Source organism: Engystomops pustulosus, chromosome 11, assembly GCF_040894005.1.
Source record: "Engystomops pustulosus chromosome 11, aEngPut4.maternal, whole genome shotgun sequence".
NCBI classification, from domain to species: domain Eukaryota; kingdom Metazoa; phylum Chordata; class Amphibia; order Anura; family Leptodactylidae; genus Engystomops; species Engystomops pustulosus.
In genome coordinates, this window is record NC_092421.1 from 76,149,136 (window position 1) to 76,159,218 (window position 10,083).

Sequence of the window (10,083 nt, forward strand, 5' to 3'; positions counted from 1 at the left end):
ACTGTGTATATACTCTGTATATGTGCATCTACTGCATATATACTGTGTATAATGTGCATCTACGGCGTGTATAATGTGCATCTACGGCGTATATACTCTGTATATGTGCATCTACGGCGTATATACTCTGTATTTGTGCATCTACGGCGTATATACTCTGTATTTGTGCATCTACTGTGTATATACTCTGTATATGTGCATCTACTGCGTATATACTCTGTATATGTGCATCTACTGTGTATTTACTGTGTATATGTGCATCTACTGTGTATATACTCTGTATATGTGCATCTACTGCGTATATACTCTGTATATGTGCATCTACTGTGTATATACTCTGTATATGTGCATCTACTGCGTATATACTGTGTATAATGTGCATCTACGGCGTATATACTCTGTATATGTGCATCTACGGCGTATATACTCTGTATATGTGCATCTACGGCGTATATACTCTGTATATGTGCATCTACGGTGTATATACTCTGTATATGTGCATCTACGGCGTATATACTCTGTATTTGTGCATCTACGGCGTATATACTCTGTATATGTGCATCTACTGCGTATATACTCTGTATATGTGCATCTACTGTGTATTTACTGTGTATATGTGCATCTACTGCCTATATACTCTGTATATGTGCATCTACTGCGTATATACTCTGTATATGTGCATCTACTGTGTATATACTGTGTATATGTGCATCTACTGCGTATATACTCTGTATATGTGCATCTACTGTGTATATACTCTGTATATGTGCATCTACTGTGTATATACTGTGTATGGGTACATTCACGCGCGGTATGTCCGCCATGCGGGTATACCGCCGTGTGCTGGATAGGAGGAGGAGGTGATCCCTTCTCCCTCCATAGAAAACAGCGGCGCACGGCCGCACACTCGTAAAAAGATAGAGCATGCTCTATCTTTTTGCGGTTTACAGCGCGGATCAGCACCCTACAGCTGCCGGCCCGCCATTGCCCTCTATGGGGACATATATGCGGCCGCAAATTTGCGGCCGTATGTACGTCCCCCCAGACGGCCGTGTAAATGAGCCCTAAATATGTATATACTGTGTATAAATGTGTATATATGCATCTACTGTGTATATGCTGTGTATATATGTGTATATATGCATCTGTTGTGTATATATGTATATGCTGTATTTATACGCGCATAAATTTATATCAGCATATACACCTTAAAATATATGTATATATATGATGTGTGTTTTTGTATATGCTGTGTATATGGTATGTATGTATATGCTCTATACAGTGAATGTGTGTGTGTGGCTGTGCGGGCTGAGGTGTATGTTACATGGGACTGCATATCTGGTAGGGGTGAAGGTAGATATAAAGATGTGTTACTGGGGGTGAGGCGGCTGTATGTAGCTGTGTTACTGGGGATGAAGAGGCTGTATGTAGCGGTGTTACTGGGGGTGAGGCGGCTGTATGTAGCTGTGTTACTGGGGGTGAGGCGGCTGTATGTAGTTGTGTTACTGGGGGCGAGGCGGCTGTATGTAGCTGTGTTACTGGGGATGAAGCGGCTGTATGTAGCTGTGTTACTGGGGGCGAGGCGGCTGTATGTAGCTGTGTTACTGGGGGCGAGGCGGCTGTATGTAGCTGTGTTACTGGTGGCGAGGCGGCTGTATGTAGCTGTGTTACTGGTGGCGAGGCGGCTGTATGTAGCTGTGTTACTGGGGGTGAGGCGGCTGTATGTAGCTGTGTTACTGGGGATGAAGCGGCTGTATGTAGCTGTGTTACTGGGGGCGAGGCGGCTGTATGTAACTGTGTTACTGGGGGCGAGGCGGCTGTATGTAGCTGTGTTACTGAGGGCGAGGCGGCTGTATGTAGCTGTGTTACTGGGGGCGAGGCGGCTGTATGTAGCTGTGTTACTGGGGGTAAGGCGGCTGTATGTAGCTGTGTTACTGGGGATGAAGCGGCTGTATGTAGCTGTGTTACTGGGAGCGAGGCGGCTGTATGTAGCTGTGTTACTGGGGATGAGGCGGCTGTATGTAGCTGTGTTACTGGTGGCGAGGCGGCTGTATGTAGCTGTGTTACTGGTGGCGAGGCGGCTGTATGTAGCTGTGTTACTGGGGGTGAGGCGGCTGTATGTAGCTGTGTTACTGGGGGCGAGGCGGCTGTATGTAGCTGTGTTACTGGGGATGAGGCGGCTGTATGTAGCTGTGTTACTGGTGGCGAGGCGCCTGTATGTAGCTGTGTTACTGGTGGCGAGGCGGCTGTATGTAGCTGTGTTACTGGGGGTGAGGCGGCTGTATGTAGCTGTGTTACTGGGGATGAAGCGGCTGTATGTAGCTGTGTTACTGGGGGCGAGGCGGCTGTATGTAGCTGTGTTACAGCTGGGATAGTGGAAAGTGAGCAGGAGGTCGTGTATACATGCTACACTCAATGGGGGCCTCCACCAGATTTTGTGCCCAGGGGCCCCCACCAACCTTAATCCGGCCCTGTATGTCACTGGTAGAGGCAAGATTTGAGGAGATCTGTGGAATGTTGGGAGTGTTCTATGCAAATTAGCTCTTCTCCAGAAAGAAGGAAACTTGTACTTACCTATTTCTTATACTTAATTTCTAATCAGCCAATCACATGGCGGCAACTCAGTGCATTTAGGCATGTAGACATGGTCAATACAATCTCCTGCAGTTCAAACCGAGCGTCAGTATGGGGAAGAAAGGTGATTTGAGTGCCTTTGAAGGTGGCATGGTTGTTGGTGCCAGAAGGGCTGGTCTGAGTATTTCAGAACTGCTGATCTACTGGGATTTTCACGCACAGCCATCTCTAGGGTTTACAGAGAATGGTCCGAAAAAGAAAAAACATCAAGTGAGCGGCAGTTCTGTGGGCGGAAATGCCTTGTTGATGCCAAAGGTCAGAGGAGAATGGGCAGACTGGTTCGAGCTGATAGAAAGGCAACAGTGACTCAAATCTCCACCCGTTACAACCAAGGTAGGCAGAAGAGCATCTCTGAACACACAGTACGTCGAACTTTGAGGCAGATGGGCTACAGCAGCAGAAGACCACACTGGGTGCCACTCCTTTCAGCTAAGAACAGGAAACTGAGGCTACAATTTGCACAAGCTCATCGATATTGGACAGTAGAAGATTGAAAAAACGTTGCCTGGTCTGATGAGTCTCGATTTCTGCTGCGACATTCGGATGGTAGGGTCAGAATTTGGCGTCAACAACATGAAAGCATGGATCCATCCTGCCTTGTATCAGCGGGTCAGGCTGGTGGTGGTGGTGTCATGGTGTGGGGAATATTTTCTTGGCACTCTTTGGGCCCCTTGGTACAATGCCACAGCCTACCTGAGTATTGTTGCTGACCATGTCCATCCCTTTATGAGCACAATGTACCCTGTAACATCTGATGGCTACTTTCAGCAGGATAATGCGCCATGTCATAAAGCTGGAAGCATCTCAGACTGGTTTCTTGAACATGACAATGAGGTCACTGGACACAAATGGCCTCCACAGTCACCAGATCTCAATCCAATAGAGCATCTTTGGGATGTGGTGGAATGGGAGATTCTGGATGTGCAGAATCATGGATGTGCAGCCGACAAATCTGCGGCAACTGTGTGATGCCATCATGTCAATATGGAACAAAATCTCTGAGGAGCTTCCAGCACCTTGTTGAATCTATGCCACGAAGAATTGACGCAGTTCTGAAGGCAAAAGGCGGTCCAACCCGTTACTAGCATGGTGTACCTAATAAAGTGGCCGGTGAGTGTATATTACACAAGTCATTACTGAAGGTAAAGTGTAACGATAGCCACATCCAAAAAATAACCCCTAGTGGGCAGCTACTTCCAGGCAGGGACGATTTTAGACAAAGTGGGGCCCTGGGCAGGAGCACCTTCACCCGTGCATTCAACCAAGGGGTATTAAAGGAGCAGTACATCCTCTGCCCACAAAAGTCCACTCCTTTGGGACAGGGGGCCCTTGGCAAATGCCCAGTTTGCCACCCCCTAACACCGGCCCTACTTCCAAGTCCGACCTTGCAAAGAAGTGCACCCTAGCCCACGCCTCAACAGGAACAGGTTATGAGCAGTGTACTGGCACAGGGCAGCAACACCCGCCTGCCCACTGAACAACCCAGCACCACCCACCTCCCCGTCCAACTGCCATGTAGGGCGGAGTCACTCTGCGCCAGGAATTGTGCACAGGTTTTCAGGCCAACAAGCCATGATAAACGTGGACCCCTTTATTCCAATATAAAGAGAGTGGCCAAGGTCCAAAACTCCATAGAACTGTTTGACAAACATTTTCAAAAAGAGTTCCCAACAAGTGCCTTTGGCGCAATGAATAGACTCTCCCTCTAAGGAACCTTTACATAAATTTTTTTTGTATTTTTTTTTCTTATAGCTGAAAAAAAGGGTGCCCAAAGTGGAGGCACGAAACAAACACATCATCATCTATCTGGACTCGGTGAGTTATCTTCCCTTTCCATAGACGTAAATATGAGAAGGTTACAATATACAGGATGCGATGATTTGGCTGGAAGGGCTACCGGGAGACATACCCATATGGCGGTACATCGGGGTCAGACACTAAGCTGTATCTAGATTGATGATATGTCATATACGGTAAATGCAAAGTTAAATCCATGGTGAAATCTGAATCTAGTTATATAGAGATCTGTCTGCATTGTGCGTACAAGGAGCAGGATACACTGTATGCCCGGCTGATAATGCTCGTCCCATTGACAGGTCTCCAGAAATGTTATCTACTTGAGTTTAACCCTGCAGATGGGGACAAGGGTGCAGAACTTCCAACCAACATATGCTTATATCCGGAACTACTATGCGCAAGGTAAGAACCAATTCAGCTGCTGCAGAACATCTTAACATACAGCTCTTCAGACATTTTCTCATGATATATCACTTTTGGAAAATCTTTCTATAACATAAAGCAAACCTGTAACCCGGAATGTTGGTGACAGGCTCCAGTTTCCTATGCTATGCTGATTTTAAAAATGTCTTTTAGCATTCTGTACTTCTGCTACTTTATAAAATTTTATTTCACATTACCTGGATCCACGTCAGCAGCATGTGGTGAGTCCTGGGGGAGGGGAGATGGGGTGGCAGCTACAGCCTGTGTGTGCCTGTGTCAGTCTACACTCCTACACACTCATGCCACTACCTTCCTCCTCCCTTCTTCCCGTCATGTGCATTGAGGGAGGGGGATGGCGTAGAGGAGAGAAAAATGCATGTGGAGACTGAGACACAGGCACACAGGCTGCAGCTGCAATCCCCTCGAGACTCACCACATGTTGTGGGCAGGAAGTGAGGTAATGTAAAATAAAGTTTTATAAGTAATGAAATGATTCAGAATTATGACAAAAGCAATTTTGAAAATCAGCGTAGCACAGGCTATTGGAACCTGTCACCAACTAACCTGATGTGGTTATACCCAGTGGCACAGACACACGACGGATACATCAAGAGGCCTGTGCCTACTGAAATATCCTGCACAAGCATGAACTGTCATTCTATAGGAAGCTTCATTGCTTACTTCCTATGGATAAACACTGATCCCTGGTCATGTGCACGGCTCATTATATCCCTTATCATGCAATGCAACACAGGTACACGGCTTGCTATATCCCTGATCATGTGATATCACACAGGTGCACAACTTGCTCTATCCCTGGTCATGTGATGTCACACAGGTGCACGGCTCATTATATCCCCAGTCATGTGATGTTACACAGGTGCACAGCTTGCTATATCACTGGTCATGTGATGTCACACAGGTGCACGGCTCGTTATATCCCTGGTCATGTGATGTAACACAGGGACACCGCTTGCTATATCCCTGGTCATGTGATGTCATACAGGTGCACGGCTCGTTATATCCCTGGTCATGTATGTAACACAGGGGCACCGCTTGCTATATCCTTGTTCATGTGATGTCACACAGGTGCACGGCTTGTTATATCCCTGGTCATGTGATATCACACAGGTGCACGGCTCATTATATCCCTGGTCATGTGATGTCACACAGGTGCACGGCTTGTTATATCCCTGGTCATGTGATGTCACACAGGTGCACGGCTCATTATACCCCTAGTCATGTGATGTCACACAGGTGCACGGCTCATTATATCACCCAGCCCTGATATGACATATAACATGTATAATACTGTGGTGGAGTTATAGATATATAGATATTGTATTATGGATTAAATAATAGATTATATTACAGATTATATTATAGATTATATTACAGATTATATTACAGATTATATTATAGATTATATTACAGATGTGCCTATAGAGTACATTCTGGATTTTTGCTCATCTTCCGATCTTCTTGTTACAGAGGAGACTGGTGCCGCGGTCGTCTGTCACCCCTGCTCCACCCAGTGACCTCCTGGAGGTGAGGTCACATTCCCTTGACTCTGGGGGTGATTTTTTTAAAGGTAAATGGGTGAGAGTTGATATAAAAGAGGGAATTCTAGAAAGGAAATTTCCTGGTGACAAGATCTCTCCAAAACCTTCCTATATCAGGGACCTCCTCCTCCTCCCGGATGATGTCTAATTGCCCCAATAGGGCATAAAGGAAAACGCTCAATGAAATCCATGATCTCTCTGTCCCGGGTTATGCCCGGTATCACCAGTATCTTCATTCACCTGATCCTAATGCCAGACGCATCCTAGCGAAGTTCTGGATTCTTGGAGATTATAGATCACATATATACAATCAATTCTATATATAATATCAGTTATGGATGCCTAATGAGAAGAGAAAATCAAGTATCATAGACATTTAGGGACATCTGGTGTGACTCTTCTCACCCCATTTTATACATGATGGGGCACATTTACTAAGGGTCCGCAGCCGCGAATCCGTCGGGTTTTCCAGAATATTTCCGCTTTGCGCTGTATTTCACTGGATTGTGGCGCACGCAATAGATTTTTGGCGCACACGATCGGCGCCGACTTTCACGCGACAGAAATGGGGGGCGTGGCCGACGGCCACCCCGAAGGATTCGGAAAAACCGCGGAATTTAAAAAGCCATTTGTGTCGCAAGATCAAGCACTCACATACACCAGAAAAAAGCAGGTGAACTCCGGTGGACCTCGGCGCAGCAGCGACACCAGGTGAATATCGGCGCACGGACCTTAGTGACTCCCGGCAGAACCCGAATCAGCACCGGAGAACCCGCCGCTGGATCGCAACTGGACCGGGTAAGTAAATGTGCCCCGATGAGTCACTTTTGATGGTTTCAGGGGTTGGGTCATTTCAGTTCCATAGCACCTAGAAACATCCTGTGTATGTTATATAGAAGATAAGAATCTCCTCTTTCAGAGACCTTGACCCACATTTACTAAGAACAGTGCAGTGTCCTGTGTAGTGTGCAGTGTGCTGTGTACTATGTGCAGGGTCCTGTGTACTATGTGCAGTGTCCTGTGTAGTGTGCAGTGTCCTGTGTTGTGTGCAGGGGGCGCCAGATTCAGTAATTATGGCGCCTGTTCTACATGAATCTGGGGTCCCCTGCACTGGTCTGCCAACTTTTTTTTTGGCACCTTTTACATAGGCCGTGCAACACAATTCTGTCAGACTTTGCACGGTCCAACTGAGCACCGGAGCGCCCCCTTCAGTGCAGAAATTTGTGTTGCATAATGCCTAGTGCAGCCGCACCACAAAAGGGTCACGTGCGACACAAATGGGGCACAGACACTTTTTAAGTGTGCAAACAGTTTGCACTGAAAAGAACGTGCAAAGCCCGACAGAAAACTGGCGCCAGGACCTTAGTAAATGTGGGCAACGTGTTTGAGCTACAGAACCACAGATACAGACAGCTATAGACACAGTTGGAAATGCAAGCTGTAGATAAAGATCTAGACCCCAACTATTTATTAACTGCCTGTATGGCCAGTCCTGAAAGATGAGATTCTTATCTTTAATATGACACCAATAGCATGTTTCTAGGTGCTACAGAACCAAAGATAGGGGGATCTGAAATAACCCACCCCATGCAACCACTATGCAACTTGACTCATCTCATGTGAAAATGAGGTGAGAAGAGTCATATTACCTGACTTTAGGTGAGTTTTTTTTACAGTGATTTCACATAAGAAAAGGGAATTCTAGAAAGGAGATTTCATCCCCTACCTGAGGAGGCTAGACGTTTAGTGGGGTAAAATCTGGTGAGAGGTTTCCTGTCTGGAGTACAGACCACTCCTCTTCTCCAAGGTCCTAATATAGACAAAAGTTATTAGCTTCAGACAGGGCTGGATTAAGGTTGGTGGGGGCCCCTGGGTGCAAAATTTGCTGGAGGCCCCTACTGAATGTAGCATACAAACACTTCCTTCAGCTCACTATTCACAATTCCCCCAAAATACATACATTTACATACAGCCACCTCACCCCATCAGTAATTACCTTAGTAATACATCTATATACAGCCTGCCTCAATCAAGCACACTTGGTGGGGGCCCCTGAAGGGCAAAGCGGTGGGGGCCCTTGGGCACACGCCCCACATTCCCACCCTTTTAATCCGGCCCTTAGTTCAGATCAATTGCTTTAAAGTTCAATCTCTTTATTTATACGACTCGAATGGACAATTCATGTAACATGGACCAACAACGTGTTCTGGGGTCTGCACGCGCCTTTACTCATGGCCATAACTAGGGACACTTGGATACGCTGGAAGCACGCTGGATGTCCATGTTATGTGTACTGTCCATTTGAGATGTCCAAATAGAAAGATTGGTCTTTAAAGAAATTGAGCTGGACCCCATAAGTTTTGTCCATCACATAAAGTGCCCATGAGTCCAGTAGATACAGGAGCTATTCCACTAACATTATGCTGTTACCCTTGAACACGTAAATTCTTTATTTTTATGGGCAACTGATCACTGGGACCCCTAATATTTTAATATGTTCCATATCCGTAACGACACAGAACCAGAACATAAATCCGTTGGATCTAGAATCTTGCTGTTGCCTTCAAAATTCAATGAAACCAATGAGAGGTGAGGATCCCAGCGGTCAGAGCCTCGAAGATCAAGAACTTGTAGAGCACCATATTTTTATAACATTTTTAAGATCCAGTACCCAAAATGCAGTCCAGCCAGTTATATGCAATATTTATCTCTGCTACATGTGGGGTCCTATCAGAAAATAACATTTTCCCAATTTTTTGCCTGCAGGTAAATATGAAGAATAATTCCAGGATTTGTGGCCTCTCTTCATACATGAAGCTCCAGCACTTGAATACTCATCGTCCTCTCCTGTAGACGTTTATATGATGAAGAAACTAATAAATATTCATTCCGTTATTGTGTCTTGTGTTTATGTTAAATATCATTGTGTGAACAAAATTTCCTACACGGGCGGAACCCCCAATCCTACGGCTCAAGTTTCAACGATTCTTTTAAACTTTCCCTTTCCTTCCAGTTTAAAGGGGTTTTTCCACAAAACAAGTTAGGCCCTATCCACAGTAAAGGGTCTAACTTGCTGATTGGTGGGGGACTCAGTGATGGGACTCCCATAGTGATGGGCCCTATCCACAGTAAAGGGTCTAACTTGCTGATTGGTGGGGGACTCAGTGATGGGACTCCCATAGTGATGGGCCCTATCCACAGTAAAGGGTCTAACTTGCTGATTGGTGGGGGACTCAGTGATGGGACTCCCATAGTGATGGGCCCTATCCACAGTAAAGGGTCTAACTTGCTGATTGGTGGGGGACTCAGTGATGGGACCCCCATAGTGATGGGCCCTATCCACAGTAAAGGGTCTAACTTGCTGATTGGTGGGGGACTCAGTGATGGGACCCCCCACAGAGATGGGCCCTATCCATAGTAAAGGGTCTAACAGATCACTCATTGTGGCACTCAGCGGTCAGTCCGACCATGCGCGGCAGGCTACTCAGGTCACATCGGGGAGCGACGAGGGGTCCGACTGGGGTACATAGAAAATTCAAAATAGAAAAAATTAAGATAAATTTTCCCCTTTGACTAAAAGTTGATATTCAGATTTTGGAGATAACAGGGTTCCGCACTCAGAGCAATGAAGATAGTTCAAGAGTAATTTATTGCTAATGTCATA

At 46.1% G+C, this 10,083-nt stretch overlaps 1 protein-coding gene across 4 annotated transcripts in view; it reads left to right on the forward strand.

The window, feature by feature from the left end:
* LOC140105828 (ovostatin-like) overlaps nucleotides 1-9,314 on the forward strand; it is a 163,437-nt gene extending 154,123 nt beyond the window's left edge. For 3 of the 4 annotated variants that reach the window (XR_011850649.1, XR_011850650.1, XR_011850651.1), the window contains 4 exons: nucleotides 4,390-4,452; nucleotides 4,734-4,836; nucleotides 6,349-6,448; nucleotides 9,186-9,314. Coding sequence is in view for 1 of the 4 variants with exons in the window: in XM_072129929.1 (XP_071986030.1) it covers nucleotides 4,390-4,452; nucleotides 4,734-4,836; nucleotides 6,349-6,395 (213 nt within the window). In the remaining 3 variants the exon portion in view is untranslated. The remainder of the gene's footprint in view (nucleotides 1-4,389; nucleotides 4,453-4,733; nucleotides 4,837-6,348; nucleotides 6,449-9,185) is intronic. The other variant, XM_072129929.1, reaches the window with a different exon arrangement.
* The last annotated feature ends 769 nt before the right edge of the window (nucleotides 9,315-10,083 follow it).